This window comes from Lagenorhynchus albirostris, chromosome 6 (genome assembly GCF_949774975.1).
Source record: "Lagenorhynchus albirostris chromosome 6, mLagAlb1.1, whole genome shotgun sequence".
In the NCBI taxonomy this organism is placed as follows: domain Eukaryota; kingdom Metazoa; phylum Chordata; class Mammalia; order Artiodactyla; family Delphinidae; genus Lagenorhynchus; species Lagenorhynchus albirostris.
The window spans coordinates 62488822-62508696 of record NC_083100.1 but is presented as its reverse complement, the minus strand read 5'-3'; the positions used below and the strand labels follow the sequence as shown (position 1 = coordinate 62508696).

Sequence of the window (19875 nt, the reverse complement as noted above, 5' to 3'; positions counted from 1 at the left end):
CTGGTTTATTTTTCTGTATATCTTTTTACAAACATAAGCACAGATATATATTTTTTTCTTATTTTCCCTTTTTTCTTACACAATAGATAGCATACTGTATATGTTTTTTTCTTTTCACTTAATGATATAACCTAGAAATCACTGCATATCAGTTCATAGAGATCTTTCTCATTTTTTTTTCCCCACAGATGTATAGTAGTCTGTTGTATGTATATACTGCAGTTTATTCAGCCAATTGCCTATATACAGGTGTTTCTGATTTTTTAAATGAAAACAACTTATATCACATTTGTTGTAGGAAAATTAGAACACACAGATTAAAAGAAGAAAAACAACCCTATCCCCAAAGCATCTTTACATGCAATAAAAATACAGGTAGATAGTTGCATATAGTCTGTAATCAACTTTTGGATGTAATATAAAGTTCTTTGTACATCACTAAATATGAATTAACATGTTAATCCATTGTTTGAATGTACTGTGGTTTTATTTATTTAATCTTAGTTTTGAACATTTGGTTTGCTTCTTGTTTTCAAACTGCTACAGTGAACATTGTTGTATCTATTGTTTGATGTATTTTTTAATTCTTTTATGTAAGTTGTTAGAAGTTTACTTAGTGAAATGCTTACATATTTTTAAGGCTATCCATATATATTGCTACATTGACTTCCAAAAGGAAGTGTGTAGTTTACTCTAGAGCAACAGTATGTAAGTGTCAGTTTCACCAGATCCTCAGCAACACTGAGTGTTATCATTTATTTTCACTTTTTAAAATAAAATCCCTCCTGTGCTTACCAAAACCCATATGTTAAATTCAAATAACCCTTCATGTATATTCTCAGACTCTTCCAATTGTTGGTTTCTCCTGACCTCTTTCCACTTTTAGATAACTATTCTTTACTACTTCTGTGTTCTGTTTTTTTAAAGGAAACAACTTCAGTTTTTAATCTTTTTTTAAATGTTTTATTTTATTGTTTTATATTAATTATATAAAATTTGCCATTTTAACCATTTGTTAACTGCATACCTCACTGGTATTAATTATATTCACAATGCTCTGCAGCTACCACCACTATTTCCAAAACTATTTCATCATTCCAGAGAGTAGCCATTTTCCCTTTCCCTCAGCCCCTGGTAACCTTTATTTTACTTTCTGTCTCTATGAATTTGCCTATTCTGTATATGCAAGTGGAATCATACAATATTTGTCCTTTTGTGTCTAACTTATTTCACTTAGCATGTTTTCAAGGTTCATCCATGTTTTATAGCATGTATCAGAACTTCATTCCTTTTTATGATTGAATATCATTCCATTATATATACATACCACATTTTGTTTATCCATATTCATTTGTTAGTGGGCATTTGGGTTGTTTTCACTTTTTGGCTATTGTGAATAATGCTGCAGTGAACATTGTCATATATATTTGTTTCCCTGTTTTCAGTTCTTTTGGATAGATACCTAGGAATAGAATTTCTGGATCATATGGTAGTTCTATGGTTAGCTCTTTGAAGAACCACCAAACTGTTTTCCACAATGGCTACATCATTTCACATTCCCACCAGCATTATACAAAGAGTTCTAGTTTTTCCATTCTTATCAACACTTTTTCACCAATCTGAGAGTGACCATGAAAGCAATGCAAGTATTGGTTTAGGGGTTACAAATAAATTCTCGCGAGCAAGCCAGTGGACAAATACGTAATCTGTAAAGTGAGGATTGACTGTATCTTGATGCAAATTATATACACTAAATGTAACACAAATACATATATAGTGTATACCTAGGTTTTTACATTTCTAGGTGGTTTTAGCAAGTTCAGGTGATCATAGCTGTTACAGTGAGAAAACAATAACAGGTTATTAGTTTTTAAAATACGGTGAACTTTTAAAAATACATGTATGTGTTAGAATTTTTTTTAGTATGTGTTTTAATCAAAAGTTAGCTTAAATTGTGTTCCTTCTTCCAAATTTCTAATGCCTTTTTTGATAAGATTTTTAAAATTGCAAATCTTGTACAATACCCATATTCAGTCTGTTGTACCAGTGTGTCTTCATAGCTACTCAGATAGCAGCTTTCTTAGCTACAAAGCTTTAAGGTTGATGTGGAGAAAAGAAGGACTTTTTTTTTTTTTTTTGTGGTATGCGGGCCTCTCACTGCTGTGGCCTCCCCCGCCGCGGAGCACAGGCTCCGGACGCGCAGGTCCAGCGGCCATGGCTCACGGGCCCAGCCGCTCCGCGGCACGTGGGATCCTCCCGGACCGGGGCACGAACCCGCGTCCCCTGCATCGGCAGGCGGACCCCCAACCACTGCGCCACCAGGGAAGCCCAGAAGGACTTTTAAAAATTCCTTTTTGCTAATTTTAGGTTTTGTCCAAATTTTAATGCAGATATCTTTCTTAAATGTGAAATTTACTTTATGTTAGGGATAACAAACTCAAATACCCATAGGTCTTAGGCAAGTAATATAAGGGAGTAAAGGCTGCTGGGAAAAGAAACGTAATGATTAATCTCTGTATTAGAGAAGGCAGGGATACTCAGCCTGACCAATTATTGCCACATGCCAGGTGCCATGTCTTTCCATGTTTTCAAAAAGGTCTGGAATCTGGATTTTTTTTTTTTTTTTTGAATCTGGATTTTTATATAGAAGTATCCAAATTTTTAAGTCTTGGCAGCTAATTTAAAAATTTATAAACACTACATGGACCATTTCTGTTCAGGTCCAACAGAACATGTATGAGGACATCAGAATATGACCTGGGCTTTAACTGTTGAAAATGTTAAGATTGAAAAACACTGTTGTTAAACCCATAAACTGGTGAAATGGTTTGCTAAATTATGATATGCCCAGACAGTAGAATACTGTACAACCGTGGATATTCAATAAGAACCCAGTTACATGCAGGAAACATGGATGGATAGATGTAACACCAAAATGTGAACTTTAATTTCATGTAAGTTTTCAACAGTGTATAGGTATTTCAGAACAAGTTTTTGAAAATGCATTGTCGAAAGCATCTTGCATTTGATTCTATTTAAGGTTAAGGTAAATAAGATTCTGTTATGTTAAGATAGCATATATATGATTTCTTTGTTTGCTACTTTGTTTCCAATGCAGTTATTTTCTTTTCCTTTTTAGAGATGCTAACTTTGTTTTTCTCTGACTTTGTTTTTATTCTTCTATCTGATGACTTCCAAAAGAACAACAAAACCAACTCCTCATTTAGATGGGTAAAGATTATTTTAATTTATTTTACAACCTACTTTAAATTAATATTAAAATAAGAAGCTTTTATTTAGTCATCTTTACTTGACTCTTTAGGCATCATGTTGTTTTTGGGCAAGTGATTTCTGGTCAAGAAGTTGTGAGAGAGATAGAAAACCAGAAAACAGATGCAGCTAGCAAACCATTTGCTGAGGTGCGGATACTCAGTTGTGGAGAGCTAATTCCCAAATCTAAAGGTAAAAACAAGTATATATTTCTCTTTCTTAAAATCTGTTTGTTTATTTATTTATTTGGCCGTGTTGCATCTTTGTTGCTGCGTGGGCTTTCTCTAGTTGCAGCTAGCAGGGGCTACTCTTCGTTGGGTTGCGCGGGCCTCTCATTGCGGTGGCTCCTCTTGTTGCAGAACGGGCTCTAGGCGCACAGGCTTCAGTAGTTGTGGCTCACGGGCTCTAGAGCGCAGGCTTAGTAGTTGTGGTGCATAGGCTTAGTTGCTCTGCGGCATGTGGGATCTTCCCGGACCAGGGCTCGAACCCGTGTCTCCTGCATTGGCAGGCAGATTCTTAAGCACTGTGATACCAGGGAAGTCCCTAAAAGCAAGTATATATTTTTGATAACTCTTACGCACACAAAACAAACACACTGTAATTAGTTGACACGATCTTTACGCTAAAGTGAATATAAATATGAAGTTTTTGTGTTTTTAAATGTATTTTTGTGTTTTTCAAATGTGTTTTATCTTACTTCATACTTTGTTCATTTATCATGGAACTGCTTAACTTTCCTTGAATTATTTGCAGTAATTCATCCATCTGCTTCCACTTTATTTTTTGGGCTTTTTAAAAAGTATAGTTGTCTAGGGCTTGCCTGGTGGCGCAGTGGTTGAGGGTCCGCCTGCCGATGCAGGGGACACGGGTTCATGCCCCGCTCCGGGAAGATCCCGCATGCCGCGGAGCGGCTGGGCCCGTGAGCCATGGCCACTGAGCCTGCGCGTCCGAAGCCTGTGCTCCGCAACGGGAGAGGCCACAACAGTGAGAGGCCCGCGTACCGCAAAAAAAAAAAAAAAAAGTGTAGCTGTCTAAATAGCATGGTAAATAAATATTCTTCTAGGGAAAGAAATGGTGTGGGGAGGATGACAGTTGAAGAGATTAACATAGACTAATAAACTTCACGGGAATAAATTATTTCCCCTTCATGCACTGCTTAGATTCAGAAGCATCTGGCATGTTTGAGAGCTTTTTCTGTTACATGTTGCTAACTCATTAAAGTCTTTAATATTCCTTTCAGAATTGCCCTAAGTAGAACATTCTGTTCTCAAATTTTAGGTATACTGATGTGCTCTGTAATACGCACATTTTATTTTGCTTTTCTTTAGTTTCCCAATCAGGGATTGAACCAGGACCCACAGCAGTGAAAGTGCCGAGTCCTAAACACTGGACCTCCAGGGAATTCCCTGGAGAAGGCTTATTTTTAATTTTCTTTCTCTGCATTCCACTTTGATTCTAATGATTTCACTTTCTTCTCTTTTATGTCAAATATATACCTTCTAAACCATCACAGGAATATTGCTGCAGCTCATACTGGGACTGTTTAACTTCTTGTGTTCAAGAGTCTGGCTATCTATCCTTATTTACAAACAGCAGTTATAATGTATGCCTTGTGTTCGTGATGATTCAGAAAGAATGAAGTGTCGTTGAGTATCTTACCTTTTTTTGAAAAAATAGAAACTAAAAAGCAATCTAAATCTTTGCATATTTTAGACCCTGAATCTTCTGCTATTTAATTCTTCAAAGTGTTGTCAGTACAATTGGAATATTTTGGTTTAAGATATTATTTCTTCCCACATCATCTAGAAAGTATTCATCTTTTATTCTGTACTTAACTGTTTTTTGGCTTTTTTCTTGTGTTTTATCGTCTTCAAGGATCTTGTGTTAGGATCTATTCTCTGCTTATAAAAGTTAAGGATGCTGTGTGGTTTACATATTTAGAAGAGATAATTAAAAAGCTTACATCTTAAACCATAAATGTTATCATAGACTCTAATAAATATGGTGTAAAGATTCTTTTGGTACTAAATGGTCAGTGTATGAATATTTGCTGAAAGGATGAGAAGGTGAATGAATGTCACTCTCTATATATTATTATGTTTTTATAATATATTTTCACTTGAAGCAATAAATGCTAATTTTGCCCATGCCATTGTGGCCAGGAATTTGTGCTGAAAGTTGATGTAGTGTTCTAGTGTGTGTTCCTCAGACTCATGCTAAGGAAGTATATCTTGCCCTTATCAGTTTCATCAGTTGGGGAAGATTTGGCCCTTTGTTACTGTCTGCACAGGAGTTACCGAAAGGCCAGATTTGTTTTGAGTCGTACCTTCCATGCCTGCTCTGTTCTGGATCACACTATAGAAAGAGGAAAAGATCTTTATGTTTGAGGTCACACAGTTTGGCACCTGTTACTCTACAGTCCTTCAGTTACCATTCAGAACATTGGTCAGAATGGATTTTGTCAAGCATCAATAAAATCTTTTTTTTTTTAGGCAGAGCTGAGTCTTCCATCCAATTTATAAGTTTGATGGCCTTCTTACAGTCTTAAATTGGACATAGTCAAAAAGCTTTGTGTAACACAGCGGTGTTCATCATCATCATCATATTTAAAACCTTGTTTGAGAGATACACTCCCCACTTTAAAAATAAATACCGAATCTTTTTTTTTTCTTTTTCTAACTTCCTGAAAGAAAACAAAAAGACTTCTGAAGAAATATGACTGTCTGGGCCCACCTGTAAGTGGTCTTGGTGAGTCTGGGCAATCATCCTGGGCCTTCCCTTTGCTGTTGTGAGATTGGAAATTCTACTTTTTGTGGCTATTTGAATGTGCCTGAGAAGGTTCAGAGTCTAGGGGAAGATCCTTCCAACAGATGCAGAGGAGAACACAGGAGGCTAATCAAAACTGCAACCCTGTAGAGGCTATCAAGGGGCAGAGTGTAGGATAGAACACAGACCACTACCCTGATTAAGGTACTTCCTGGCTTTTCAAGAGTTACCATGATCTCAGATCATGCTGGTCTCTTCAGAGTTTCCTGCAGTTGTTAAAGAGAGGTCTGTCCACCTTTGCTATGCAGCATGAGTTGGGGCTGATGATATATTACAGAGTACATAGAAACACAAGTGCTGAGTTATGGCAGCATGGCAATAAATAAATAGTTATATGAGCAGAAATCTTGTATATATGTGGTAGAAAACAGATTACCTGGCAGTACAGAAAGAAGAGCACAATAGAGGAAGCAGTTGGTGAATCTTGTACTCAGGAGACAGTAGAAAAAATCAGACACTCATTTGTATGGTGACAGGATCCCATTTCAGTGTCTTTATCCTGGAATTAAGAGCCATGGTGATAGCACTTTTAATGGAGAATAGTGGGATGTTAAACTTCGAATCTGTTTAGAGGGGAGACCCAGTATTTTTGAAATGAAAAGAGGTTCATTTGAGGTATAGTTCTCTTCTTTATTTCAAACCTTATTTTGATGATGGCCTTGAAATTTCCTTCAATATAAAGGCTTCACATGAAATTCATTGGCATAAAATTTACACCTCTCAAAAAACTAGTAAAGCAGCATTTTCTTACCATACGTTTTTACAAGTAAAATGTTCTAGAAGTTTGTTTTTTCACCTTAACAACATACTAGTAAAGTCAGTACCCAGTAGTATTACACCATATCCTACCTCCCCTCCCAACAAAGGTCAGTGAACAGGGTTGGGAATTTCTTTTACATAGTGATTGATAAGCAAACTGCATAATCTAAATAATCTAAAATAAACTAACCAGAAGTGGCCCAAGAGTTAAAAAGTGTTGTTCTTTTATCTTAAGGATGGCTATATGCTTATAAATGATACTTTGAAATAGATTTTAAGTGGTTAGGCAGGAAGTAGGGTTTTTTGGAGAACGGGGTGACAACAATTGTTGTCAGACTTGGGAGTTTTAAAATTTAATACATTGATTTTGTTCAACATTTAGAAAGCATAAAAGGATAGTCAGTGAAAAGTCTTTTTTCCGTTTCTGCCGATCAGTTCCCATTCTCAAATTTTGTATACCATTCTATGTGTATGTGAATGTTGATAATATAAATTCCTAGAAATAGAATTAACAGATTATAGGGGTTATGCATTTGTAATGTTGGTAGGCATTGCCACTAGAATATAGGAAAGTTAATTTCCCTATGCCCTTTGCAGAGCCACATAATATCAAACTCTTTAATCTTTGCCAGCCTAATTACAGGGTTGGTTGTTGTTGTTGCTGTTGTTTTTAAAGCTGGTTTAAATGAGCATTTCTCTAAGGTATTTGATGTTATCATCTCCTTAGGAGCCATTTATATTTGTTTTTATATGAGTTGATTGTTAATTGCTTTGCCTCATATTTTTACTCAACTCCAAGCCTCCTTGTATTTCCTTTTGTTTGGAGAAATTGGCCATTTTTTTAAGGGTAGGTCTGCTGGTAACTATCTTAGTTTTCTGAAAATGTTGTTATTTCCTTTTCTTTCATGATGGGTATTTTCACTAGATGTGGAATTCTGGGTTGGCAGTTCTTTCAACACATAAAAAAGTGTTAGGCCACTTCCTCCTGGCCTCTATGGTTTCAAGTGAGAAGTCTGTTGTTCAAATCATTGTTCCCTGTAGGTAATGAGGGAATTTTCTGTCGTTATTATTTTAAAAATTTTTTTAATTTCAAATTTTTCTCCTGGGATTCCGATAACATAAATGTTAGATCTTTTGTTTATTGTTCTACAGGTCTCCGAGGCTCTGTTCTTTTTTTTTTTTTTTTTTTTTTTTGGTAAATTCTGTTCATTTTTTGTTTTTTTTTTTAATTTTCTCTGATGTTCTGGTTGGGTGATTTCTATTGGTCTGTCTCTGGTTCGCCAACAGTTTCCCTGTCATCCCCACTCTGATATTGAGCACATTTTATTTCAGTTATTGTATCATTGTATTTTTCAGTTCTAAAATTCCTTTTAATACTTTATATCTTCTTTTCTCCTGAGATTTTTAAACTCTTTTCATTTGTTTAAAGAACATTAATAATTGCTTGGGGAAGCATTTTTAAGATGGCTTTTTAAAAATCCTTGTTAATTCCAACATGTGAGTCTTCTGGGTGTTGGTGTCTTTTGATTGTTTTTTCTTTCTTAAGTTGTGATTTTCCTTGAAAATGGTTCTTGAAATTATTAGTGATATATTTTTTTAATTTTGTCCTGGAAATTTGGGGTATTGTATGTTATGAAACTCTGGATTCTGTTTATGTTTTCTATTTTTAGCAGGCAGTCACCTTATATAGGTTTAGCATTTAGGTCCTGGCCTCCTTTTGTAGATTGTGGATTCAATGATAATTCAATTTCCAGAGCCCTTGCAGTACTATTCTGGTTTCATTTGTATGCTACTGAAAAACCGGATGCTATTCAACACTGTAGTTTAATTCTCAAACCTTTTGCCATATTAGTTCTGGTCAGTTTAACTTGGGGGTCTCCTCCCCAGGACTTCATCTGTAAATTTAAAGAATCTTTTTTTCTAGCTTCCTTCTCTGAAATCTGTGCCACCTGCTGGTGCAGTGAGGGGAGCTGAAGCCCAGGCTTCCCACTTTGTCTCTACTGACATCACTCTGGCAAGGGAAGGGGAACACTGCTTGAAGGGGAGGGTACCGGAAATCCAAATTCTCTACTTTGTCTCTGCTGATAGAGCCAAGAGGGAGTTGGTGAACTTTTTTTTTTTTAATTTTCCCCCTTAGTATTTGCTTACAGTAAAGCAGGTATTGGTGACAATTTTTTTGTCCTGCTAAACCATCTTTTTTCTATTTCTCTGTCTGGAGAGAGCAGGCCTTTCTTGGGGCTTTTACAAACCTGTGTCCGTTGGCATTTCTGAGTTGCAGGCTTCTTCAGCGTGATGTCTAAGGTATATGGGAGACAGATTGAAAACCACCATGTCACCTTCAAATCCAGAGATCCCTGGCCACTCTGCCTTCTTTCTACCTTTCAGAGTCTTCTTATGTTTGTTTCTTTTTGTATTATGTCTAGGATTTCTACTTACACTTAGCAGGAGGATAGGAAGAGATGAATCTATTCCATCTTCACAATTTCTCCATTCCTTTCTTCATACTTCTAAAGTGTTGTAAAATAAATCTTCCCTTTTATATCCAGAATCTACTCATCCTTAAATTACACCTATAAAGGAGTTTGTTCAGTGCTTACTAGCACATTGTAAGCACTCTACAGATACTACTCCACACTACTTTTTCCTGCCCCTATTTCAAATCCTAACATAGTCAGTTCTGCTATACTGCTTGTTTTGAAAGCATGCATTTATTCCATTCAGTTGATACATTAGAAGACAATTTGAACATAACATCAGTTTCACCTTTGCCTATGCATGCTCTTGTCTACAAGAAATACTGAGTGCAGAAAACCATACGCAGTTGAACAGCTTTACAGGAATACACAAAAATTACACATACCCAGGGGAGTTCCCTGGTGGCCTGGTGTTAGGATTTGGCACTTTCACTGCCCCATGGCCCAGGTTCATTCCCTGGTTGGGGAACTGAGATCCTGCAAGCTGTACAACACGGCCCCCCCCCAAAAAAATTTACACATACACACACCTCACACATCTACTAAGCTACCTCAGTTCATCACGTGTGTTATGAGCCACGCCTAAGTACAGTTTGTACTAAAACTTTCCATCTAATTTCATATCACCCCCCTTGCACTAACTTTACAGTAACTCACAAGCTATAGCCCTGCTGACATTCACTTCCACAAGCAAACCCATGATTTTCTCAAAGTGCTGTATTTAATTGTCGTATTTATGTATTTCTTAACTATTTAACATGTGTGAAAGCTCTGTTGCTATTTCTTTTTTTTTTTTTTTTGTGGTACACGGATCTCTCACTGTTGTGGCCTCTCCCGTTGCGGAGCACAGACTCCAGACGCGCAGGCCCAGCGGCCATGGCTCACGGCCCAGCCGCTCCATGGCATGTGGGATCTTCCCGGACCGGGACACGAACCCATGTCCCCTGCATCGGCAGGCGGACTCTCAACCACTGCGCCACCAGGGAAGCCCTCTGTTGCTATTTTTATTAGTTTCCTATCTTTTTTTTTTAATGTGTTACTGATGAAGTTTTTGAGTTTTGTGCCCCTAACCCCATTTTTCCTATAAGCCATGTGGTTTTTATTGTACAGTTTTTCATGGCACAGTGATTTATAGAAATGCATATGTTGGGGGACTTCCCTGGCGGTCCAGTGGTTAAGACTTGCACTTCCAGTGCAGGGGGCGTGGGTTCGATCCCTGGTTGGGGAACTAATATCCCACATGCCACGCAGCAGGGCCAAAAAATTAAAAAAAAAAAAAAAGAAATGCATATGCTGTCTAACAGCAGAACTGACTGTGCTTCTCCAAACCTTTTTTACTTTACTCTTGTCCTTATTGACCATATTCACTAATAAATCCATATACAATTTACAGTCAGAGTTTCTAGAAAATTTATTACAACTCAATGTATGTTTTCAGATGCTGTTTGCTGTTAAATTCACACTTGTTGGTCTTATTTTCCAAATAGACAGTAAACTCTGTGAAGGCAGAAGTTTGCTATGGAACTTCCCCATTTACACTCTACAGTTCTTTCTCTCCATGTCCTGGCATCATGTTAAATATATATCTATGTACTATTCACTTAAACATACTTGTTGATCTGAGAAGGATAAAATTTCAGATTCCCGATGTGCCTAAGTCATATTTTTAAATTTAGGTTAACACAAATTTTGACACTCAAGCTACATTCTGTTAGAACTATTATTGATATTGGCATGTCTCTATTTTTTTCTTCTTACTCTTCTGTTTTTAACTGCTCTTTCTCAGTCATTTTATCTTTTTTTTCTGAGCAGATTCATAGGAAAAGGGGACATAAATTAAATTTCACTAAAAAATAATGTTGAGAAACATGAAAAGAGGGAGCCTTTCAACCTTAGAGTTTCTAGGTTCTATTCCAAGGCATCCTCCCTAAAAACACAGTTTATTTTCCTTTTTTCAAAAATTAATTAGTTAATTTTTTTTGCGGTACGCGGGCCTCTCACCGTTATGGCCTCTCTCGTCGCAGAGCACAGGCTCTGGACGCGCAGGCTCAGTGGCCATGGCTTACAGGCCCAGCCACTCCGTGGCATGTGGGATCTTCCTGGACCAGGGCACGAACCCGTGTCCCCTGCATCGGCAGGTGGACTCTCAACCACTGCGCCACCAGGGAAGCCCCTATTTTCCTTTCATAGTTCATATCGTCTAATACTTGGGCAGATTATATTACCCTAAAAATAGTTATAAATCTTTTTTATGATCTTCTATATTGTTGTGATATTTTGCTTCGCTCAGATGCTTACATGAAAAATGAAGTGAAAACTAAATAATGGTTATTTGAAATATATTTAATACATTAGGTGGGGAGAATGGGCTTGCTTTTTTTTTTTTTTTTTGGGTAAAGTTAGATTGTTTATTTGAGATTTTTCTTGTTTCTTGAGGTAGGATTGTATTGCTATAAACTTCCCTCTTAGAACTGCTTTTGCTGCGTCGCATAGGCTTTGGATCATCCTGTTCTCGTCATTTGTCTCTAGGTATTTTTTGATTTCCACTTTGATTTCTTAAGTGATCTCTTGGTTATTTAGTAACATATTGTTTAGCCTCCACATGTTTGTGTTTTTTACATTTTTTCCCCTGTAATTTATTTCTAATCTCATAGAGTTGTGGTCGGAAAAGATGTTTGATATGATTTCAGTTTTCTTAAATTTACTGAGGCTTGATTTGTGACCCAAGATGTGATCTATACTGGAGAATGTTCCATGTGCACTTGAGAAGAAAGTGTAATCTGCTATTTTTGGATGGAATGTCCTATAAATATCAATTAAATCTATCTGGTTTATTGTGTCATTTAAAGCTTGTGCTTCTTATTAACTTTCTGTCTGGATGATCTGTCCATTGGTGTAAGTGAGGTGTTAAAGTCCCCCACTATTATTGTGTCACTCTCAGTTTCCTCTTTTATAGCTGTTAGCATTTGCCTTATGGATTGAGGTGCTCCTGTGTTGGTGTATATATATTTATAATTATTATATCTTTTTCTTGGATTGATCCCTTGATCATTTTGTAGTGTCCTTCTTTATCTCTTACAACGTTATTTTAAGGTCTGTTTTATCTGTCATGAGTATTACTACAGCTTTCTTCTGATTTCTATTTGCATGGAATATCGTTTTCCATCCCCTCACTTTCAGTCTGTATGAGTCCCTGGGTCTGAAGTGGGTCTTTTTTTTTTTCTGTGTTGTACAATATATCCTTGTATCTTATTTATTATTATTTTTTTATACAGCACATTCTTATTAGTCATCAATTTTATACACATCAGTGTATACATGTCAATCCCAATCGCCCAATTCATCACACCACCACCACCACCACCCCGCAGCTTTCTGCCCTTGGTGTCCATATGTTTACTCTCTACATCTGTGTCTCAATTTCTGCCCTGCAGACCAGTTCATCTGTACCATTTTTCTAGGTTCCATATATATGCGTTAATATACGATATTTGTTTTTCTCTTTCTGACTTATTTCACTCTGTATGACAGTCTCTAGATCCATCCACGCCTCAACAAATGACCCAATTTCATTCCTTTTCATGGCTGAGTAATATTCCATTGTATATATGTACCACAACTTCTTTATCCATTCGTCTGTCGATGGGCATTTAGGTTGCTTCCATGACCTGACTATTGTAAATAGTGCTGCAATGAATATTGGGGCGCATGTGTCTTTTTGAATTGTGGTTTTCTCTGAGTATATGCCCAGTAGCGGTCTTGCTGGATCATATGGTAATTCTATTTTTAGTTAGGTTTTTTTTTTTTTTTTTTTTTTGCGGTACATGGGCCTCTCACTGTTGTGGCCTCTCCCGTTCTGGAGCACAGGCTCCGGACGCGCAGGCTCAGTGGCCATGGCTCACGGGCCCAGCCGCTCCGCAGCATGTGGGATCTTCCCGGACCGGGGCACGAGCCCATGTCCCCTGCATCGGCAGGTGGACTCTCAACGACTGTGCACCAGGGAAGCCCTATTTTTAGTTTTTTAAGGAACCTCCATACTGTTCTCCATAGTGGCTGTGTCAGTTTACATTCCCACCAGCAGTGCAAGAGGGTTCCCTTTCTCCACACCTTCTCCAGCATTTGATTGTAGATTTTCTGATGAAGCCCATTCTAACTGGTGTAAGGTGATACCTCATTGTAGTTTTGGTTTGCATTTCTCTAATTAAATTAGTGATGTTGAGCAGCTTTTCATGTGCTTCTTGGCCATCTGTATGTCTTTTTCGGAGAAATGTCTATTTAGGTCTTCTGACCCTTTTTGGATTGGGTTGTTTGTTTTTTTAATATTGAGCTGCATGGGCTGTTTATGTATTTTAGAGATTAATCCTTTGTCTGTTGATTCGTTTGCAAATATTTTCTCCCATTCTGAGGGTTGTCTTTTTGTCTTGTTTATGGTTTCCTTTGCTGTACAAAAGCTTTTAAGTTTCATTAGGTCCCATTTGTTTACTTTTGTTTTTATGTCCATTACTCTAGGAGGTGGATCAAAAAAGATCTTGCTGTGATTTGTGTCAAAGAGTGTTCTTCCTATGTTTTCCTCTAAGAATTTTATAGTGTCCGGTCTTACATTTAGGTCTTTAATCCATTTGGAGCTTATTTTTGTGTATGGTGTTAGAGAGTGTTCTAATTTCATTCTTTTACATGTAGCTGTCCAGCTTTCCCAGCACCACTTGTTGAAGAGACTGTCATTTCTCCATTGTATATCCTTACCTCCTTTGTCATAGATTAGTTGACCATAGGTGCGTGGGTTTATCGCTGGGCTTTCCCTCTTGTTCCATTGATGTATGTTTCTGTTTTTGTGCCAGTACCATACTGTCTTGATTACTGTAGCTTTGTAGTATAGTCTCAAGTCAGGGAGTCTGAGTCCTCCAGCTCCGTTTTTTTCCCTCAAGACTGCTTTGGCTATTCAGGGTCTTTTGTGTCTCCATACAAATTTTAAGATTTTTTTGTTATAGTTCCGTAAAAAATGCCATTGGTAATTTGATAGGGATTGCATTGAATCTGTAGATTGCTTTGGGTAGTAGAGTCATTTTCACAATATTGCTTCTTCCAATCCAAGAATATGGTATATCTCTCCATCTGTTGGTATCATCTTTAATTTCTTTCCTCAGTGTCTTACAGTTTTCTGCATACAGGTCTTTTGTCTCCCTAGGTAGGTTTATTCCTAGGTATTTTATTCTTTTTGTTGCAGTGGTAAATGGGAGTGTTTCCTTAATTTCTCTTTCAGATTTTTCATCATTAGTGTATAGGAATGAAAGATTTCTGTGCATTAATTTTGTATCCTGCAGCTTTACCAAATTCATTGATTAGCTCTAGTTGTTTTCTGGTGGCATCTTTAGGATTCTCTATATATAGTATCATGTCACCTGCAAACAGTGACAGTTTTACTTCTTCTTTTCCAATTTGTATTCCTTTTATTTCTTTTTTGTCTCTGATTGCCGTGGCCAGGACTTCCAAAAACTATGTTAAATAATAGCAGTGAGAGTGGACATCCTTGTCTTGTTCCTGATCTTAGAGGACATGCTTTCAGTTTTTCACCATTGAGAATGATGTTGGATGTGGGTTTGTCGTATATGGCCTTTATTATGTTGAGGTAGGTTCCCTCTATGCCCACTTTTTGGAGTGTTTTTATTATAAATGGGTGTTGAATTTTGTCAAAAGCTTTTTCTGCATCTATTGAGATGATCATATGGTTTTTATTCTTCAATTTGTTAATATGTTGTATTAGATTGATTGATTTGCATATATTGAAGAATCCTTGCATCCCTGGGATAAATCCCACTTGATCATGGTGTATGATCCTTTTAATGTGCTGTTGAATTCTGTTTGCTAGGATTTTGTTGAGGAATTTTGCATCTATATTCATCAGTGATATTGGTCTGTAATTTTCTTTTTTTCTACTATTTTTGTCTGGTTTTGGTATCAGGGTGATGGTGGCCTTATAGAATGAGTTTGGAAGTGTTCCTTCCTCTGCAATTTTTTGGAAGAGTTTGAGAAAGATGGGTGTTAGCTCTTCTCTAAATGTTCGATAGAATTCACCTGTGAAGCCATCTGGTCCTGGACTTTTGTTTGTTGGAAGATTTTTAATCACAGTTTCAATTTCATTACTTGTGATTGGTCTGTTCATATTTTCTGTTTCTTCCTGGTTCAGTCTTAGAAGGTTATACCTTTCTAAGAATTTGTCCATTTCTTCCAGGTTGTCCATTTTATTGGCATAGAGTTGCTTGTAGTAGTCTTTTAGGATGCTTTGTATTTCTGCAGTGTCTGTTGTAACTTCTCCTTTTTCATTTCTAGTTTTATTGATTTGAGTCCTCTCCTGCTTGATGAGTCTGGCTAATGGTTTATCAATTTTGTTTATCTTCTCAAAGTACCAGCTTTTAGTTTTATTGATCTTTGCTATGGTTTTCTTTGTCTCTATTTCAATTATTTATGCTCTGATCTTAATGATTTCTTTGCTTCTGCTAACTTTGGGTTTTGTTTGTTCTTCTTTCTCTAGTTCCTTTAGGGGTAAGGTTAGATTATTTATTTGAGATTTTTCTTGATTCTTGAGGTAGGCTTGTATAGCTATAAGCTTCCCTCTTAGAACTGCTTTTGCTGCAGCCCATAGGTCTTGGATCGTCATGTTTTCATTGTCATTTGTTTCTAGGTATTTTTTGATTTCTTCAGTGATCTCTTGGTTATTTAGTAACGTAGTGTTTAGCCTCCATGTGTCTGTGCTTTTTATGTTTTTTCCCCTGTAATTCATTTCTAATCTCATAGCGTTGTGGTCGGAAAAGATGCTTGATATGATTTCAATTTTCTTAAATTTACTGAGGCTTGATTTGTGACCCAAGATCGATCCTGGAGAATGTTCCGTGCGCACTTGAGAAGAAAGTGTAATCTGCTGTTTTTGGATAGAATGTCCTATAAATATCAATTAAACCTGTTTGGTCTACTGTGTCATTTAAAGCTTTTGTTTCCTTATTAATTTTCTGTTTGGATAATCTGGCATTGGTGTGAGGTGTTAAAGTCCCCCACTATTATTGTGTCACTGTTGATTTCCTCCTTTACAGCTGTTAGCGGTTGCCTTATATATTGAGGTGTTCCTATGTTGGGTGCATATATATTTATAATTGTTATATCTTCTTCTTGGATTGATCCCTTGATCGTTATGTAGTGTCCTTCCTTGTCTCTTGTAACTTTCTTTATTTTAAAGTCTATTTTATCTGATATGAGTATTGCTACTCCAGCTTCCTTCTGATTTCCATTTGCATGGAATATCTTTTTCCATCCCCTCACTTTCAGTCTGTATGTGTCTGTAGGTCTGAAATGGGTCTCTTGTAGACAGCATATATATGAGTCTTGTTTTTGTATCCATTCAGCAAACCTGTGTCTTTTGTTTGGAGCATTTAATCCATTCACGTTTAAGGTAATTATCCATATGTATGTTCCTATGACCATTTTCTTAATTGTTTTGGGTTTGTTTTTGTAGGTCCTTTTCTTCTCTTGTGTTTCCCACTTAGAGAAGTTCCTTTGGCATTTGTTGTAGAGCTGGTTTGGTGGTACTGAATTCTCTTAGCTTTTGCTTGTCTGTAAAGCTTTTGATTTCTCCATCGAATCTGAGTGAGATCCTTACCAGGTAGAGTTATCTTTGTTGTAGGTTCTTCCCTTTCATCACTTTAAGTATATCATGCCACTCCCTACTGGCTTGTAGAGTTTCTGCTGAGAAATCAGCTGTTAACCTTATGGCACTTTCCTTGTGTGTTATTTGTCATTTTTCCCTTGCTGCTTTCAATAATTTTTCTGTGTCTTTAATTTTTGCCGATTTAATTACTGTGTGTCTCAGCGTGTTTCTCCTTGAGTTTATTCTGTATGGGACTCACTGTGCTTCCTGGACTTGGGTGGCTATTTCCTTTCCCATGTTAGGGAAGTTTTCGACTGTAATCTTTTCACATATTTTGTCTGGTCCTTTCTCTCTCTCTTCTCCTTCTGGGACCCCTGTAATGCGAATGTTGGTGTGTTTAATGTTGTCCCAGAGGTCTCTTAGGCTGTCTTCATTTCTTTTCATTCTTTTTTCTTTATTCTGTTCCGTGGCAGTGAATTCCATCATTGTGTCTTCTAGGTCACCTATCCATTCTTCTGCCTCATTTATTCTGCTGTTGATTCTTTCTAGTGTATTTTTCATTTCAGTTATTGTATTGTTCATCTCTGTTTGTTTGTTCTTTAATTCTTCTAGGTGTTTGTTCTTTAATTCTTCTAGGTCTTTGTTAAACATTTCTTGCATCTTCTCGATCTTTGCTTCCATTCTTTTTCCAGGGTCCCAGATCATCTTCACTGTCATTCTGAATTCTTTTTCTGGAATTTTGCCTATCTCCATTTAGTTGTTTTTCTGCAGTTTTATCTTGTTCCTTCATCTGGTACATAGTCCTCTGCCTTTTCATTTTGTCTGTCTTTCTGTGAATGTGGTTTTCGTTGCACAGGCTGCAGGACTCTGTAGTTCTTCTTGCTTCTCGGGCTTGCCTTTTAACGAAACCAACTTCAGTGTATTTCTCAGGAAAGAATCACAATGCAAAATAAATATAAATTGGAGCTGGTGAATAAAGCTTTGTTAATCATGGGGAAGAGCATTACTATGTTTTGTCAAGTAATTTTAACAGCTGTATTCTGTGCTTATATGGAATATTTTTATTTTGTCTCCATATTATATGGCCTCAGATATTTGTATTTAGAGTTACTCATATGCATTATGAATTTATTTTCTTCCTTAGGTTTCTTTAAGTTTGATTCTCCCCCCTCAGGTTTTTAGTATATGCAAGTAGGTTTTTCAGTTTGCATACCCATACTGCCTCACCATCAACAGTGGTTTTGGTATCAGATAAACAATTGGACTCATGAGACAAGATAGGCTTCACTCAGCACTAAGCTTATTTATCATTAAGAAAGGATATAGGACAGGAAACAGCACAGCTTGAACAGTAGTGTCATATTAGAGATGTCATGAGTTCTAGGCAGAACTTGCATATATCCTAGGCATCTCAGCTTAATAGGTTCGTGGTCCTGAGGAGCATGACTGGGTGACGAAGACTACCTAATAAGTTCATTGAAGCTATTACCTCTTGAGTTCCTTCAGCTTTTATACCTTGTTCCCATTCTCCAGTGCAGCAGCATCTCTTCCGTATCAGAGAAATAATCTTAACAGTGAACCACAGACCCTTGGGCAAGTACACAGTAACTCCAGCCAGATTCTCATTTATCTCTGTAACTCAGTACACTCCTATAAATTCTGAGTTAAGAGTTTCAAGAGGGACTTCCCTGGTGATGCAGTGGTTAGGAATCCTCCTGCCAATGCAGGGGAGGGACACTGGCTCGATCCCTGGTCCGGGAAGATCCCACACGCTGTGGAGCTTAGAACTAAGCCCGTGTGCCACAACTACTGATCCTGTGTGCCACAACTGCTGAAGCCTGCACGCCTAGAGCCTGTGCTCCACAACAAGAGAAGCCACCACAATGAGAAGCCTGTGCACCACAATGAAGAGTTAGCCCCCACTCACCACAACTAGAGAAGGCCCCAATGCAGTCATAAATAAGTAAATACGTTTCAGGAATAATTTGGCCAAGTGCCAACCAAGTGCCAAATCCTCAGGTGTTCTGAAGCTAACAGAAAGGTTACAAACCAGCTGTTAACCCTTTCAATTAAGGTCTGTAAACAGCCAACAGTCAGTCCAAAGATATTGTCTTTGTTCTCTTTGATTTTTTTTTAATTATGGAAAATACTAACATGTACAAAAGTGATTGAAATTGTATAACAAATTACCCATGTTCATTACCCATCTTTACCAGTTAATTTATGGCTAATCTCATGTTACCTGTCCTTGGACAGTTCTCCATTTCCTGTTTGAAGTAAATTCTAGGCATAACATTTTATTGATAAATATTTCACTATCTCTAAAAGGTGACTCTTTTGAAAAAAATAACCGTACCATAATCATATGCAGACATATATACACATATGTTCCTAAATGTCAGAAATCCTTAACAGTGTTCAAATTTCTAATTGTTTAGTTAATGTTAATTTTTTGATGTTTGAATTTGAATCCAAATCAGGTTCAAACATTTGGGTTGGTGTTGTAAATTTTTTTTGTTTTTAATAGATTATCCCACCATTTCTTTTTATGTTTCTTGAGATTTATTTGTTGAACAAGCTAGGTCATTTGTCCTGTAGTGTTTCTTTCCCATTATTGCACACACTGAATTTTACGGATTGCATCCTTCTGTTATGTAATGTGTTCCTTCTGTGCTTCTATTTCATATAACTTTGTAGTTAGATCTAGAAAATTGATCAGATATAGTTTTGATTTTTTTAAATTCTATTTGATGGGAGCAAGGGTCACTTAGGACAGGTTGTCTCTGTGCTCTGCAGTGGCCATTGGTGGGCAGTGCCTCCTTAGGAGTTGTGAAATGGTGATATTCTAACTGTGTAATTCCTTATTCATTTATTCTTGGAGTACTTTTGATAAAGAGCATCTTCCCTTCA

At 37.0% G+C, this 19875-nt stretch overlaps 1 protein-coding gene across 3 annotated transcripts in view; it reads left to right on the top strand.

The window, feature by feature from the left end:
* Positions 1-19875, top strand: part of PPIG (peptidylprolyl isomerase G) — a 45311-nt gene that overhangs the window by 13719 nt on the left and 11717 nt on the right. For all 3 annotated transcript variants that reach the window (XM_060152691.1, XM_060152692.1, XM_060152693.1), the window contains exons 8-9: positions 3202-3231; positions 3323-3462. In XM_060152691.1, the coding sequence (XP_060008674.1) occupies positions 3202-3231; positions 3323-3462 (170 nt within the window). The remainder of the gene's footprint in view (positions 1-3201; positions 3232-3322; positions 3463-19875) is intronic.